The 18,696-nt window shown below is 32.7% G+C and overlaps 1 protein-coding gene across 2 annotated transcripts; it reads right to left on the bottom strand.

The window, feature by feature from the left end:
• Positions 1 to 508: 508 nt before the first annotated feature.
• Positions 509 to 13,053, bottom strand: LOC116135460 (homeobox protein knotted-1-like 6). 2 transcript variants are annotated; one of them, XM_031421173.1, is made up of 6 exons: positions 13,028 to 13,053; positions 7,677 to 7,989; positions 6,921 to 7,040; positions 6,697 to 6,832; positions 937 to 1,175; positions 509 to 845 (listed from the first exon to the last, which is right to left on the bottom strand). In XM_031421173.1, exons 2-6 carry the CDS (start codon positions 7,965 to 7,967, stop codon positions 687 to 689), a joined length of 945 nt encoding a protein of 314 aa, XP_031277033.1. In that variant the 5' UTR covers positions 7,968 to 7,989; positions 13,028 to 13,053; the 3' UTR covers positions 509 to 686. The 2 variants fall into 2 exon arrangements, with proteins under 2 accessions (XP_031277033.1, XP_031277032.1); XM_031421172.1 differs by lacking the exon at positions 13,028 to 13,053 and having other exon boundaries at positions 7,677 to 8,034.
• Positions 13,054 to 18,696: the final 5,643 nt, after the last annotated feature.

The following is an 18,696-nucleotide window of genomic DNA, read 5'->3' on the forward strand; positions in this document are numbered from 1 at the left end:
AGAAAAATAAAATAAAATAAATATAAGTCTCTCTCTACACCCTAGGTCTTGGAATTTTATGTCCATTATTTTTTTCTGTTTTTGATAAGATTTTATTCCTATAGCCACTCAAACAGTAAACCTAATAAAGTTGTACATAGATCCAGCACTATCTATCTCTTTCTTTTTCGGCCTAATATGTTTTTGATTTATCCGCCTTAGGTTTTGGAATATCATAATTATTCGAATGATTTATACCTAAGAGTACAAAAGAGGCAATTATCTTACCCAAAAGATAAAATCATAAGTATTGATATGATATCAAAGTTATTCAGTTTTATAGGATTATTTTTGCAATATTGTTTCGCATTAGTTGATCGTTCTCCCAATTCATAAGCACAAAAAAATTTCGTGTCTTTATTTCAGTCACATGTTATATAAATGGTGGTATTTCAAGCCACAAGTGCTGGTCCAAACAACGTAATTAAGCATTTGGTTATGAATATACTGATGAATCGAAAATATACATTAATTAAGCAAAATTAAAAAAAAAAAAATTCCTTGTTACAGAAAATTTCAAAATAGGAGTCTCAATGTCAGGAGATTTCAGTTCACATATAATTAGAATATACAGAAAGCTTACACATGCATTCATTCATCGACCAGAAGATACAATTGATGGAGAATGTACATGCATGCAATTCAATTCAGTCGTCTGTAAATAATGGTCCAGATAGGTTATCCATTACTGCAAACTGCATGTTCTCCGATGGTTTCCAGTGCCTCTTTCTTTGATTTATAAACCAATTGTTTATTTGTTTCTGATCTAACCCCGTTGATTCAGCCAACGCTATCTTATCACCTTCCTGCATAATCACAGTTTACAAAAAAAAAAGATTTAGCTCTTCAAATGTTTATTATTATACATGTACAACACAAAAGAATTAAGTTAATTACCGTTGGGTATGGCCATTTGTAGTGAACATTCCACCACTCAAGTAGTGTTTGCCGAGCTTCTTTTGGTAGCTTTCCTTTCTTCTTCTTCTTTGAGAACTCCAACTTTAAAGAGCCAATGTGACCTCCAAACTTACGTAAAAGTTTATCTTTAAGATCTCTATCTTCGTCCCGAATTTGAGAGTCTGGCACCTCTGTCTCCCCAGCACTGTAATCCTCATCTGATGATACACCACCCTCCTCTGCCCACATCAACGCAACAATTCAATTTCAGTAATTCACGACATTTTTCTCTTCAATACAACACTCTAAGCTACACATTTCCCTTGACTATATTTCAGTAGTGTAATAATTCAGGGTCAATAGCAATCACTATAGTACAGTTTGAAAATCAGGTATGAATTAGTTTTCCAAGTTTGTTGTCATTCCCATTTAACAAAAGAATTAAACAAATATCAAATATGGGTTACGAATGGAACTAAAATTCTTGGAAATTAGAAGTTACCCTTAACTTGGTCTCCAATCAAACATTATATAGAACCAACACATAAAAAAAAAAAAATGCATGAACACATATTAATGAGATTATTTCTTGTTAGCATATAATCTCAATCTTCAGAGTAAGGGTTTCTCCATACGAACATAGCTATGATTAACTCGGGCCTCAAAAAACTAGGAGAAATGGGTTTCAGCATTATAAACAACATGAAACTTTGCAAAAGGAGATATCATTTACATGGAAAAAAAGAACCACTCGTCACAATCTATAACTCAAGAGATTATTTGACAAGAGCAGAGCTCAAATTTTAATGTCTAATAATACTTCTTTTCAGCCTTATTTTTCTGTTATAAAGCAACCCAAAAGAGCTAGCGAGGCACAGACATTTCAGAGAAAGAACCAAAAAAAAAATTGTAAAAAGTTAAATTCATTTTCGAAAGATTCAACAATTTGAAGTTGAATAAATATAGTTTGAAAATTTTAAGGAGTGTAGGTATAAAGAGCAATAAATAATGCGCTAAAGCTAGGGTAAAGGTAGGAGGACCCACAAGTAAAAGAATAGAATAGGAATGGAAGAGACAAGGAGGAACGGCTAGGGTGGACTGCACAGTGCTCACCGTCAACCAAAGCAGACGTGGGAATTGCATCAGTGTGGAGTAATGTCCATTGTCAGAGAGAGAGAGAGAGAGAAAGAGAAAGAGAGTCGACAAGATGGTACGGCCATCAAATCATATCTGGCAGTTGGCAGAGTAAATTAAAGCTAATGTTATACACTGCTACTCCATTCTAAATTTACCGCCCGGAACCCACGCCAATCCGCCACCATTTGGGCCCTCCCTCCCCCACTCCCCCTAACCAAGCAAATCTTATACTAACTTATCTCTTTTATTTTCCTATTTAGCCCATTACTATTATGCATAGGCCTTGCTTTTATTCAATAAAAAATGGAAAGGTTTTTCACTCATTCAATTTCAAAATGCGAAAACTGGACTTAGGATGGGACAATAAATGATGTAAGAGTTGTAATGAAGGCATTTGAATTGAAGTGAGAATTCATTAAATACAGATAGGTAAAGAACATTATGAGATGGCACCCTGGAGCATGAATGTAAACAGTGTAAAATTATGAGTTGTAAACGAGAGTGAAGCCACAGACCATAAAAGAAAACTGAAAAGAGAAATGGTTTGGGACCCATAAAGGTCAGACACGTGTGATGGCCATAAATGTAATGAAGCAGAAAGACCCACAACTGGGAACATATGTCTAATGGAAATGACAGGCACTAAGCAGTAGCAGATGAACCTAGTGCCCTCTGGCTCTGAAGACTGAAGACTGAAGATTAGACTATAACATTGAATCATCTTTATCCTTTATTATATTTATATATTTCTTCAAAAGCTGGTGGCTTCACAGCGAGAACAACGGGAGTCCATGTGAACTCCGACCACCCGCCCTACCCGGGATTGTCCAATAAATCTCTCTCTCTTACTAGTCAATGCTCATCCGGCTTTTCCCTTGGAAATTTGTTATTCAAACCAAAAACCCATTTGTCACATGGCATGTTTAAACCCAAACAGTGTTATACCCATTGGACAATTGCCATGACTAGAACTCTTATTAGTACGAAAACTGAAAAGTCTTTATTTCAATGGGAGGAAGATTGTCCTATTGATAAAATCCCAGAAAGGCCACTACTTTACTAAAGTATTAGTTAATGAGCTCAACTACCTGGAAAACAAGTCCACATGTTATAAAGGTTTTTGCATTATCCACATCTAACAAGAGCATACGTTCAAGACAATTGAAAAGCAACATAATAAAGTTTAATGCAACTTATAATATATAGCAATGTCATCATAATCACCATGCAATCAGTCCCAGGCAAGACAAATTCATCTCAAGCAACGTTTACAAATTCTCAAGAAATTCTATTGTAACAAATTATATCTGTTACTGCCTACAAATGCATTTCCCGACATCAAATTAAGCTAAATCTATTAAATGATTAAGAGGGGGGAAAAGGCAACCAGAAGTTCATATAAAGGGAAGCAGCAAGAACACACATGTTACAGTACCATGAACACATAATGATCAAGATAAAAGATCAGTCCTACACATTTACTTTCTTAAGTTTTAATTCGAAGTTCAGAAGGGTGGTTGAAAAAAGGGAAAAGTAAACAATTTATGAAGGAAATTGAATCTAAGAAAGGGTAACACTTTCCAGGATTACAAATTTAATAAACTATTAAGTCTTTGAATCACTCACTAAAGGGATGGCTAGTCCATCTATAATGATCTGGAATTAAAATGGGAGAAGAAAGTACCTAAAAAAAACATTTTTTAATTAAGAGAAAGTACCATTATAATCATCCAAGAATGAGGCAACTATATATATTAAATGAAGCAAAATGATCAAAAACCAGCTAACACACCAAAGGCTGATCCCAATAGTTCTGTAAGAGTAGCAGCCTGGCAAATAGACACCTTAACACGATCCAACCAAGTGAATTTATGCCAATATAATTTACAAGTGGATGTCTGCAATGGTGGCATGCCTAAAGAATCTTATTACTTCTTTTCTTCTTTAGTTTATATAAAGAATTCCCAGTTTTATAAAAGATAAGTAAGGAGAATCCACTGAAGCATAACAGAAAACAAAAGGTGAACATTAGAGTAATTAAAAATGGTAATCACATCTTTGAAAAGGTAATATGTACTTTCAAATTTTAAAAATAATGGTTGCCAAAGTACTGTGTGTGATCTACAAACTCAGCTGTTTATGCAAAGAAAAATAAATATAATAATAAAATCACGATCGATCTCCTTCGAATATATAAGGCTGCTGTTGCCATTCATTTGCATGAGTTCCACTCCCGTGCAAATGGAAACAACAACAGCTTCTCTCTGACAGATTGTTTTGAAAAGAACAAATCCATCCCCCTTTCTTACATATATAATTTATACTAAATAAAGAAATTAATAAATTAACCAAAAGCATAATCAACAAATGCGATTTGTTCTAGTACTAAATGTTTCCAGCTATTTTATTATTAGAAGGACAGAAACACATACTTGGAAAAGGATTTGTGAGAATTCAATCAAAATTCAAAAATAAAACAAAAGAAGCAGATTTCAAATAATCAAAAGGCCGCACACCGTTAAGCCCTAATTGAGATAAAATCTTTTTAGAAAGGCAAAATGATATATGCTCACGTGATAAGTAGAATCTTTAAGTTTAAGATGAGAATGCCAAGTGTAAAAATGAATTACACTTAGCATAAGTTAACTATTTATTTATTCCAGATTAACTCAAAACAACTTCCAAGAAGATATATATATAACTGTAAGTGGCAACATTACTTTGGCAGCAGAGAAAAAACAGACGATTCCCATGCCCATGTTTCATATACCGATTAACATACATATATATACATTACTGATGTTGGAACTTGAAACTCAGCAAAGCAATTCAGACATCATTACAGGCCATTGTCATCCACTTGAAACTGGCAGCTAGACCCATTTATTTTACAACAAATAGAGTGAAAGCATACAGTAATGTAAGATTACATCAATCACTCAATAATATTTGGAAAATGAAAAAACCAATGAGTTGATGATTATAGACAATATACTTACTTGAATATTAGTTTAAAAAGTTTAAACTAGAACTTATGCAATTGACAGAAGGATAGGAGCAGCGAACAGCTGAATTTTTTCTGATTTGAGTATTAAAATGAAGGAATTTCAAGCAGGCAGATAATTACACGACCAAATTAAGCAAATACTTCTACTTGTACTTCAAACATAAATTCAATTATTTCACAACAAATTACGACCAAATTAAGCAAATAATTAACCAGGGAACTATCTTTAGTCTTCTAGATATAAAATCTTTCAATTGGCTCATCTCAAATTCTCTTATATTGTAACTCTCTGGTTGAAGAAAGATATAGAGTGGAATAAGATTGTGGGAAATCGTATAACACCAAAGGAAAAGAAGCACAATGTGATTATAGCATTATATCCTCCCGGAGGATCTTCAGAGAATTTGTCAGCACCAAATCAAGCATGTTGAAACGATTCTACAAGATGTGGCAGTTGGTATGAATTGCACACATAGTTACAGGTTAAAGCATCACATATTTTATGCTAAAATTAACATGAAGTAGTGAGAAAAATCCTATACTCCAATATCAATCTACAATACGAAATTAGGAAGTAGCTACGAAGAGGAAAACAGCCAACTGACAAGGGAAATTAAGAAGACAACCGATTACTATAAGAAGTTTACCCAAAATTCATTGTGATTAATTTTAGTAGTTTTAGAAAGAAACAAGGCAACTCACAGTGTGTTCAATATATCAAGAACACTATTCACTATGTCATTACTGATCACTGAAACGTCAAAATCAGAATCTCTAACATAAAAGGTTTAACTTTGGAGCAAAGAGAAAAGGGAATTAAAAGAAACAAACACAACAAACAACAAAGACTGCCATAATGCAAGCAAAACCAAGTTCCGTATTTTGGAAAAAAGAAATATGAACTTAAAAGAAAAAAGAAAAAAACTGTTACAAAGTCCAACACTGCAGAAGTCTTGACCTTTTGTTTTTTACTCTTCCATGTATAAACAATAAAGAGAGATGAGAACATACAATCATAGACATTCCAACACTACACCAAATAAACCATTTTCAGACTTAAAATAAATAAAAAACCACAAGCGTGAAATGGAGAGAGAAACAGTCACTAATCTAAGACAAGAGTCTCTTTCGTCTCTAGGGTTTTTGTTGTTTGTATAAGTCTACCTGAAACCTTTGATTATTCTTTGAGTATTACTGTTGTTCTCAATTAGTGAAGGGATTTTGAAGATACAGAAAAAAAGAAGGATAGGCCTAGTGACTACTAGGACTAGGACAGCAATGGTTGTCGCTTCTTGTGGATTTTCATGTGCTATCCTGAACCAGGATTTACGCTACCGTACACCATGAACGACCACAAGAATTTGCCTGATGGTCATAGGCTCATAGCCATGATATTTTGAGGTTTCTATACAGAATCATAGAGTGATTTTTGTTTCCGTTTGGTGTAAGTGGTGTAGAGTAATGTATAGTCACGCAGTGAAAAATAAAATAAGATAAAAATAATAATATGCAGCACAAAAATCAATGGATCTCGAAAAAAAAGAACAGAAAAAAAAAAAGATTTCTTGAAACACCATTGAAACTTACAGAAAGAAAGAGAGAGAAGAGAGGCTGACCAGAAAGACTTCTAACGGAGGCACTAGTGCAGAGATTGCGAAGCTGCATTTCAACTTTGTTTAAAAAGGTCGTTGCTTCATCAAACGGCCTTGCAAGATCAGATTTATACTTCATCAACATGTCACAGTAGGTTTCCTAAGTCAAAGAGAAAAAAAAAAGGTTATTTAGAGAGTAAACAAAAACTCATGTTGGAAAGATAAAAGTTTTGTAGGTAGAGTTAAACCATGAACTCATCAAGCTCAGGATCAGCTCCCAAGCACGTAGGCACAATGTCTCGCTTAAAAAGATCGTTCTCTCTTCGAATTTCATCTAACAAACATGCTATCTCTGGAGGTGCCCCGACCTAAAAATAGCATCCATGAAAATCGATTGCTTTAAAGAAGAGCAACAGCAAAAAGCATGAAAAATAAACATAAAAAACCTTCATTTCTCAACATATTTCACATATATGACAGAAATGGTTAATTAACATTTGTCTCGGGTGATGATCATCAAAATCTAAGTTTCATTATTACGATTTTTCTTCATTGGAGTTCTTGTAAAGACAAGGAAGGAAATTATGGTGGAGTGTTTTCATTGTTTCCTTTGAGAGAACAAAAAAGAAATCTTGGATCTTGGAGATCAAGAGTGGAAAGAACAGAAAAACATCCACCACAAAAGACGCAGAGAAAGCTCAAACTCCGAGCAGACTGTGAAAAGATAATGAAAACGCTCATTAGGGTGGAATTTAAAGCACAAGCAAATGAAGAGTACTTCAATTTTCCTCTTCCAGCTCCTGTGTACTTGACAAGGAGTACTGACACAAATAACTTTATAGCAGAAGAGAAATAACTCCGGATTTATGACGAGAGAAGAAGTAGAACAAGATAAAAACCACGACTAGAGCTGCCACAAAATTGAAAACAATTAAACAAACACTTTGATAGTCGTTAAAACAACATATCTCAACCTATATAAGTAAAGATGGAACTTTTTTCACCTTCTGGCAATCTATATAAGCTTCAAGAAGTCTTGGATAACAAGGGTGAGAAGCGATTTTGGCTTTGATAATAGTTGACATGTCTTCATCTCGTTGAATCTCAGGAGTGATTGGAGGAGCTTCAGAGAGTGCGGAGGCGGCAGATAATAACTCATCGGATCCGAAGGTGGGAATCCGACCCGTACAAAGAAGAGAGGAGTAGTCAGAAGGAAATATCAGTTGATTCTCCGGTGACAACCACGCCTTATCCGGGTAGTCACCACTTGAGTTAAACCCACACATTTCATCCATGAAAAATATGATTATTCTTCGTCTATTACACAAAACAAAACAAAAAGTTCAAATGAAAATAGATTAATGCTATAACTAAATGATACAGGTCCGTGGTAAGAGGCATACAGCTAGCCTAGCTCTTTATAGTGAGAAATGGTATATATATGACTAAATTTAATTGAGCAATTATATATAAAAAAAAAAAGATAGACTGAAAGATTGATTTGCTTAGAATTGGAGTGGCAGAGAAGAACTGGAAGTGGTATTGGGGGGTGTGATATTGACGAACAAACAAAACCAAGAAGAGAAGAGATGCTGCGAAGTCTGTGGGTGTTTTTTTGTGAGCCTCAACTTGAAGCTCAGCTGCAGTAGAGTGGAGCTCTCCTTCCTTCTGTACTTGAGTTTTTTTTTTATCGTTTCTTTGAATATTCTTATTAATTTTACATTATTTAAATGGATTAATTTGATGGCAACCAAAGAGAACTAAGAAGTCCTCCGGAATCTCTACGCTAACTCGCTAAGTGTGGTGCACAACACATTTGGGTTATTTAAAATTTGTGTCGCATTTCCAAGCAACAGCTTCCATTCTATTCCATTACCATTACTAATGATACAATTTACCAATAATAACTAGTTTTACTTTTACATCAATTAATTCCTTGTTTAGCTTTTTAGTCATACTTTTTCGCCTTCTAGGGGAACAAATTATAATTTATAAACATATTACATAACATAAAGTAAAATATCTTTCTTAATTTCTAAAAACAATCCTTTTCGTATCTTTTTAATTAAGGTAATTAATGACTAAATACATTATTAATTACAAATACAATAGTGTAAGTAAACAAGTTGTCCTTTTGAAAATTGGGGACCCAGATACGGCCCAACTTAATACTCTTTTGAAACCAAATATGATAGTGAATCCAAAGGCTTAATTCAATTTACCTTGGTCAAGTTGTATTTGATTTGGATTGTAAAATTGGGCATGGTCAGGATCCCAGTTTAATATTTGTCTTATTCACTTAAAATCAAAAGGATATTCTTTAACTCCAGAGGATTGGCCGACGGTCAATGAGGTATAGTCATTTTCTTGAGTTCATAAGGTCAAACTTAGGGTCATCTACTACAATAATATTTGGTTTACCTGGTCTTTTAGGCTTGTAGGATATTCAGTAGATCCCAAGATTAATTGAGGTGCACATAAGCTGGTCCGGACACCCTGGTTAAAAAAAAAAAAAAACATTCTATTTACTTTATGGTACCAAGTAGACATTTTTTATATTTTAGGATAACTTTATCAAATATATTCTAAACTTATTTTCAGTGTAAATCTAAAATACTATAGATGGTAAACGTCACAAGGGTATAATTATAAATGATGATAAATATGAGATTTGAAGTTAAAAGTAATTTATTATTCTTGATAAAATAGTAGCTTCTATTATATTAATAAACTTTACGTTGGACACATGGTGGCCTCTTAATATTCGAAATTAAAAAACCAAAAAAAAAAAAAAAAATTTACTAGGAAAATCACCTTTCCCTAACGATATTCTATTTATGTCTCATATTCACCTTAATCTCAATCTCTAGGGGTTAGGTTAGGCCATAACTAAAAGGAAATAATTTTTATAAAATATTTCAGTTTCAGATGGTGACACAAGGTGGCTGCAACTAAATGCCTCTATCGGTATCTCCTCAACTCTATTATGATTATCATCCCACCAAGAAGGCGGCTTTTAAATAATTACGTTCATTTATTATATTCTAATCTTTTATATTTAATTATGCATTAGATACTCGAATCAAAATTACAGAGAAAAATATAAACAAGTTTTTTAATATTAATTATTAAAAAATATTTTTAATAAAAATAAGAATATAATCAAAATTTTAAAATAACAATGAGGTGTTCTTCTATGTTTAGAATTTTACAGAGCAAAAAGGGATTATTCATTATAGTTTCTATTTTTCTTAGTTAATGCAAAACAACATATTTAATCACTTAATCAAAATAACATTATATAGACTAATTCTTTTGTTAAAACGTTCTAATATATCATGATCATAAGAAATTATTGATGGATTCTTATTTATAAAATATTTTTTCAGCCTAATAACTGAATCTAATATTATTTAAATATAGAGTCCTAACAAAATTATTATCATGATATCCTAATTAGAGAATTTTTAATACTATATATAAAAAAAAATCTTTTAACTATAAATAGTCCAATTAAATCAAGACTAATTTATGTTTAAAAGTAACTTTTAAAATATTGGGATAAGAAAGTATTAAATAGCTTAGTATCACAAGATTTTTCAATAATAGTGGATGAATTTTGATAATATAAGGTTCTTCTTAAATAATTGTAAGAGCAAAATAATATATATATTTTTTTGAGAGATGCTAAAAAGCCCCCACCAAATGTCTTTTCAACCTCCATTAGTTAATTTTTTACTCAACTTGACAATAATATCCTTACAAATAAAAAACATTAGGCAGGAAATTCATATTTTTCCTAAAAAAGATGTTTCATACTATTATTCTCAAAGTTATATTAAATAACTCGTTTTTGGGTCTTGATTTTAAAATAACATGTTTATGAAAGTGTTTCAAAAAAATAGCCCTATTATAAAATTTCAACACAATTAGACCAATAGAATTTCTAATTTTTGTTTTAAGATTTTACCTGATAGTCCCAATACTAGACCCAAATTGATAGGATTCAAGGCAAAACTGACCAATGACAATTATATCCAATAAAAACAGATAAAAAATCTATTGGTTTCGACCTTTATCATCGATTATCGATTACTCCAAGTTTTTAGTTAAAGAAAGAGTAATTTGATTTAACGAGTAATGAAATTTTAAAATAAAACTAATTTCTTAAAGACTTTTTACAAGTTAGTTATTTTTAGTTCACACCCAAAAAAAACGAGTTAATATTATTTCCCAATCCTTACACAAGAATAAATGAAATAATTTGGTAAATTAGTGATGAAAGGGTGAAAGACTAATAGGAGAATAGGGAAGGGGACCCATTGTTACAATGGGAAATAGTAGAAGGGCATTTTGGTTATGGTGGACATGTTCACGTGTGGAACTGACATGAAGATGAAGGTACTTGTGGAAGATGCGAAAAGCATATAAAAGAATGGATGCGCAAGTGGGTTTATTTATGTTTATGGACTCTTAACTTTAATTTAGCCCTCTACTCAATTTAAGATTACCACTATTTGGTTTCTGTACTCAATATTTCACACAAAATTAACTAGGCCAATGTTTATAATTATACCTTTCAATTAATGTTTTTTCTAAAAATACCCATATTTCTGTAAACCAAAAAAGAAAATATATATCAATTTATCCTACTTTTATATATATATAAAATCTCTTTTAGAAATTTAAAAATCTCATAAAACTATTTTAGAAGTTTCTATTCTTAATTTTTTTTAGTAATGTTAGGTTCATAACTCAATCTCACAACCTCTAACATGATAGTTCGTCATTAGTTAGCTCATAAAATGAGTCACGTCCGCTTGTATGGGTCATGCTTGCCCATTTGCGAGCTAACTAATGACAAACTGTCACGTCAAGAGTTGTGAGAGAAGGTTGTGGAGCTAGCATTATTGAAAAATTTTACTTGTATAAGCTCTACTCGAAACCATACCAAACGGACTCAAAATACGTTGATTTTTAATTTTACCAAATAATTTGATATAGCTACATATAACGTATTGAGTAGCTAGTTTACTAATAGTCATGGGTGTGTTTGGTAGAGTATTTTAAATAGTATTTTTGAAAAAGTTAAGTTAGGTTGTTATTACGAGAGTATGATTTGAAAATTAACAAAAATACCCCATAAGTTTGTTAATTTAGCTAAACACCCACAACAATAAAATATTAAAAATTAACAAAAACACTCACACCCACCTATTAAATGACGACAATCGGCCACCACTGCCGAAGGGTGGCTGGAAGTTGCCGTAATGGTGCACGGCCAACTGGATCTGGCTAATATGTGTCGATCTAGCATTTTTCGGTCAGATCCGACTAATCATGTGGCATTATGGCAACTTCCAGCCACCCTTCGACGGTGGTGGTCAATTGTCAGCATTTAATGGGTAGGTGATGTTTTTGTTAATTTTCAATATTTTATTGTAGAGGGTGTTTAGCTAAATTAACAAACCTAGAGAGTTAAAAAATAGTTGAATATAATATGATTGAATTTTGAGAATAATGAAACAAATATGTATTTTGAATAGGATAAGATAAAATAGTAAAATAAACGTAGCCAAGTCCTAACCTTGTGCTTAATCTATTTCTGTATGTACCATGTACCCCTTTCAGATAATTTGGTATTGAATTTCAAGAAAAAAAGAAGAAGATTTGATAACAAAGATAATTTGTAGGAAGGAAAGTTCTCCAAAACACCCATCTAATTATCTAAATAAGAGGCTAACTAAACTCATGTGCACATGGACCCTAGCCCACAAACTTAACTCATTCAAATTAAAAAAGTAAAAACAATGATTAGAAAGGAATGTTTCCATTATACTATAATTGGATTGTTTACCAAAACACTAGTGAAGAAATAATTAAATTAGAAATTAGAATCGGGTCAAGTAAACCAAGCCAATTAAGACCCCACCCACCCAGCAGAAACCAAAGCCTGCAAAACCAGTACATAGTCATAGATGCAATATGAACTTTTGAAATTTCAATATAGCTTTCTGCCTGCTCTTGGATCGTATCTCTTGCTTGTAAGCAACTGTTTAGGTCATTGTTTGATTTGATTTGATTGATTGATTGATAGACTATTCAAGCTGGGTTGGCAAAAGCAAACCCAAACCCAAACCCAACCCAACCCAACCCAGAAAAAAACAAACTATAGTTTTGACCCTGACAACTTATCTTTTATTTTAAATCTCTACCGTTGGATCATCCTCGAAGCTCACAATGCACTTTTATCAAGAACAATCAAACAATTTCCACAAACACCTACTATGCACCCTACAACTTCTATTCTAACAATTTAATTAGAGCAAGGCAATATACAAAAATTTGAACGTACCAGGCCGATAGCTTTCTCCGCAAATTTGATCAGAATAGCAGCATCAAAACAGCAAGAAACGTCTCTTGTTTGGGAGAATGGGCGTGGCTAATGGGTGAACGTGAAATGAAGGGAAACAGAGTAATTAAGAAATTTGCAATTCTCAAAATAACACTCAACCTTGAGTCCTTTATATACATATCATATTCATAGTTAAAACTTAAAAAGTCACAGCCCCACCAATCACTAGCCCCTTTATTTCAAAAAAGTTTTCATGATTAGCTGGGACTAGATGGCAAACATTTACAAAAAAGAAACCAATCCCAGATAGAATGAAACAATATTTAATTAAGCGAAAGGTTCAAGGAAAATTTTTCCAAGTTTCAGAAAATAATAGAGAATATAATTAATTAAAGCGTCCATCCAAGTGTTTGTAAAAATGCCTAAACGTATTATTACTCTTAACTATAGACTATAGTATTATATGTGCACGTGTGTGTGTATGAATTTGTCAACCTTTTTCTTTACGTGATAACTAATAAAAGGATTCACCCAAAGGTGTGGTCCATAAATAGCACCATTGTCTCGTATTATAAACAGAATGTGCACTGGGAATGAGTATAAATATAAATTATAAATGTATCAGAAAGGAAGAGTTGTGCCTTGTGAAAGCACCATGTGGTCCAGTTTGCTGATGTTTGTTCACAGAAAGAAAACACCCCAGGCAAAAGTTTTCTTCAAGGTTCTGCACAGTCTTTGCTTCGCTTATCATAAATTCTCCTTTCTTTTTCCAAAGGTTCAGGTTCTTGGTCTGTTTTCGGTTATAAGACTTGCCCAATTAACAGAAAAGAGAACCTCGTGATATTATAATTATTGACACGTGTTTATAACTATTAAAAAGCACTAATTATTAGTCAAATTGAGTTGCTATTAGCCAGAGAAAAAGCTTTCCACAATCACAAACCTTAAATGGTGCATTAAAAGAAAGTTAGATTGTTATCTCTAGAACAATGAAGTTAAACATACGTGTCGAGAACCCATTACTTTAACAACACAAAGTCATTATCAAAAGATACCCATGTGAGAAGTCAGTAAAATTTTATATTAATTGACTTTATCAGTTATCAGCACAAATCACGATTAATCTTAAGCCACGTTCGTTCAGCAAAGAAGACCCTGGAAAGTTTTAACATTTTTTACTTGTCGAGATAAAGATACCTTAACCCGACAGAATGTTTGTGCCTTTCTCGGTTGAATTTTGTACATGTTCTGAAACTATTGGCTTAATACGCCTTCAAACAATTGCCTGGAATTGCCGACCATTTCCGTAATCAAAGCCTAATGCTAAGTTTAGCAATTCCAGAGACCACCATTTGGTTGTTTTTATGAGTGGTGTCTTTAAGCCTTTTTGCTTTTGAGAATTTGTCCAAGTAAAGCACGGCATCACCTAAATGCTTATCTCCTCGATGTTCCTTGACTTTGCCTTCGCAATCTAATGCAATCAACCGTGATTAGAACTTAAATGTGTAGATTCTTAAGCCCATTGGTGAACTGAGTCTGACTTGAATCTCGAATGGTCAAAGGACCAACTTTGTTTATGTATTAACAAGTCCAAGGACGGCGACATTTTCTGTTTAGCAAAATATAAAGCCGCCCATTTTCTTTATTTTATCTTCTGTATTCATGTATATTTAATTAGTTTTAATTTAGATCTTTACTTAATTATTATTTTTTATTTTTTTAGAATCGAAGATGTCCGGTCAGCTTGTACACACCTCAACTAATCTCTCGAAGCCTTAAAGTGATAGTGACTTAAACTCACATAAACCCATGTTAGACCCCTTTGTTCTTTTATCATCAGGGCGTCTAACAGCAATTACTTTGTGAAGATTGATTAATTGAGATTTGAGACTCCATCGAGTCTTCTATCAACTTATTATGGAAGTTAGATAATTCATTTTTTTTCTAGTAAACTATAATTAATAGGCTTAGATTAGACAGAATAAGACCCTACTTAGAAATCAACTAATCCCCCAGGGCCTAGAGTGATGGGGACTCGAATCACAGTAACTCATGTTGAACCTCTTCGTTCTTTTACCATTAGACCACCCAATGGTGTTTACTTTGTGATGATTGATGTATTGAGATTTAAGACTTCCTTAAGTCTTGTATCAACTTATTATGGAAGTTAGATAATTCATTCTTGCAAGTAAACTATAAGAATAATACAGTACTACATTTACAATAAAGTGATGTGTCATACGGTGATTGGGAGATTGAATTTGTAAAATTAACTTTTTAACTAAAGCCAAATTCACTCTTCTAAACATGATATGATATATCATTTTGTACGTATATTTTTGAAGACTTTATAAGTATAGTAATACTCAAACTATAATTAGATTAGGCAGAATAAAACTCTGTTTATAAATTATTTTGATTTATTAAATTAGATAATTAGAATTAAAGCTAACGAGGGTCCAGGCAGAGGTCCAAGACAACCTTGAAAGGAACTATTTCTGGTCAAAAAGGAGGAAATATTCTCTGATCTCTTAGCCATATTTAGGAGAAAGATAATATTTTTCTAAAAGCATTCTGGGAGACAAACATGGGAAGTGATCAAACTTGGAGGGTGTTGGTAGATGTATATCTTCATCATTTATATAAGGAACAACATTCTCATTCCAAATCTTTTGACCTAATCCCAAAGATATCATTAATTAATTAGCATAGAGTATAATCACTTATTCAATAAGCAACTTTGTGTTTTGTGCTCTAACTCTGTCATATTTAAGAAGTCAAAATTATAATAAAAAGAAACAGCTAATTCCATATGCGAAACAGCTGACCTGAATATTCAATTTTCATCTCATTGGCCCAACTTTGACAAATGCCAATAAATGGACAAGTCCATATAATTGTTAAACTTTTAATGGATCAAACTCCAGCCCACTCTTTTTCATCTCTGGATCTCTTTCAAATGGGTCATGGACTCGAATGTTATAAGATGAAGGCGGGAGAAACAGTTTCCGAATATAGTAAAAAGATTATCTGTTTGTTTAAGGGATGAAAAAGCGAAGCTTTCTCTGAAAATTCCAATATTTTATTAGGCAATTTAGGATTGCCAGTACCTGTATCTCCAATATTTAAGATTCGTTTTCAACCATATCCAAACTTCACCTTCGTTTATTGGTTCCATTTTCTCTGAAAATTCCAATATTTTATTGGGCAATTTAGGATTGCCAGTACCTGATGTTTTCAGAATCTGTATACACATTTTCGGATGAGAAAATTACAAGAGGGACCCAAGTGCCAATAAACTGATACAGGTTTTTCTTTTGTTGTTCTATGACCAATAGAAAATGGATCATGATTATCCATTTTTTTTTTTTTTCAAACCGACTCTGCAAATCTTTCAAAACTAGAACCATTTACCAACGCGAAAGAATTTATAATGGAGGAGTATTCACCCATTTCATGGAATCTCTCACAAGTCACAGGCTTCCACCTTTTCTCCAACTTACCCAAAGTGGATTTGTGACTTTATAATAATGGGTATACTTTTATGATTGAAGACAAATGTATGGCACTGTTTATAAGAGCAAAAAGAAGAAATAAACATATCACCAAATCTTAGAGAAAGAGAGATTAAAGTGATAGTTAGTTGTTTGTTTGTGACAAATAATATATTAAAAAAGCAAGCATGAGATGAGTGGATCGTCTAACTGTTAAGAGTTGGAGTTGGGTGCATTTCTGAGGAGGAGTCCACGTTTGAAAGAGCAGTCTTAAAATGAGCCAAAAGAAATAAGTACGAAGGAAATTGAAAAAAGCCTTCATTTTTATAAATACCACTCGCTTCACTGTNGTGGTTAACAATGGTTACTTTGTGATGATTGATTAATTGAGATTTGAGACTCCCTCAAGTCTTCTATCAACTTATTATGAAAGTTAGATAATTCATTTTTTCAAGTAAACTATAATTAATAGGCTTAGATTAGACAGAATAAGACTCTTCTTAGAAATCAACTAATCTCCCAAGGCCTTGAAGTGATGGAGACTCGAATCACAGTAACTCATGTTGAACCTCTTCGTTCTTTTACCATTAGACCACCCAACGGTGTTTACTTTGTGATGATGGATGTATTGAGATTTAAGACTTCCTTAAGTCTTGTTCTTGCAAGTAAACTATAAGAATAATACAGTATTACACTTATAACAAAGTGATGTGCCATACAAATACAATGATCGAGAGATTCAACTTTTTAATTAAAGTCAAATTTACTCTTCTAATCATGATATGGCATATTACTTTGTACATATATCTTTATAGACTTTATAAGTAGAGTAATACTCCAACTATAAAGATAGAATAAAACTCTGCTTAGAAATTATTTTGATTTAATAAATTATTAAATTAGAATTAAAGCTAACGAGGGTCCAGGCAGAGGTCCAAGACAACCTTGAAAGGAACTATTTCTGGTCAAAAAGGAGGAAATATTCTCTTAGCCATATATAGGAGAAAGATAATATTTTTCTAAAAGCATTCTGGGAGACAAACATGGGAAGTGATCAAACTTGGAGGGTGTTGGTAGAAGTGTATCTTCATCATTTATATGAGGAACAACATTCTCATTCCAAATCTTTTGACCTAATCCCGAAGATATTATTAATTAATTAGTATAGAGTATAATCACTTATTTAATAAGCAGCTTTGTGTTTTGTGCTCTAACTATATCATATTTAAGAAGTCAAAATTATAACAAAAAGTAACAGCTAATTCCATATGCTCAACAGCTGACCTGAATATTCAATTTTCATCTCATTAGCCCAACTTTGACAAATGCCAATAAATGGACAAGTCCATATAATTGTTAAACTTTTCATGGATCAAACTCCAGCCCACTCTCTTTCATCTCTGGATCTCTTTCAAATGGGTCATGGACTCGAATGTTATAAGATGACATCAAAACAAAACTGAAGGAGGGAGAAACAGTTTCCAAATATAGTAAAAAGATTATCTGTTTGTTTAAGGGATGAAAAAGCGTAGCTTTCTCTGAAAATTCCAATATTTTATTGGGCAATTTAGGATTGCCAGAACCTGTATCTCCAATATTTAAGATTCGTTTTCGACCATATCCAAACTTCACCTTCATTTATTGGTTCCCTGATGTTTTCAGAATCTGTATCCACATTTTCGGATGAAAAAATTACAAGAGGGACCCAAGTGCCAATAAACTGATACAGGTTTTTCTTTTATTGTTCTATGACCAACAGAAAATGGATCTTTATTATCCTTTTTTTTTTTTTCAACCCGACTCTGCAAATCTTTCAAAACTAGAACCATTTACCAACGCGAAAGAATTTATAATGGAGGAGTATTCACCCATTTCATGGAATCTCTCACAAGTCACAGGCTTCCACCTTTTCTCCAACTTACCCAAAGTGGATTTGTGACTTTATAATAATGGGTATACTTTTATGATTGAAGACAAATGTATGGCACTGTTTATAAGAGCAAAAAGAAGAAATAAACATATCACCAAATCTTAGAGAAAGAGAGATTAAAGTGATAGTTAGTTGTTTGTTTGTGACAAATAATATATTAAAAAAGCAAGCATGAGATGAGTGGATCGTCTAACTGTTAAGAGTTGGAGTTGGGTGCATTTCTGAGGAGGAGTCCACGTTTGAAA

The sequence above is a fragment of the Pistacia vera genome, unplaced genomic scaffold (assembly GCF_008641045.1).
Source record: "Pistacia vera cultivar Batoury unplaced genomic scaffold, PisVer_v2 Contig30, whole genome shotgun sequence".
Taxonomy (NCBI): Eukaryota; Viridiplantae; Streptophyta; class Magnoliopsida; order Sapindales; family Anacardiaceae; genus Pistacia; species Pistacia vera.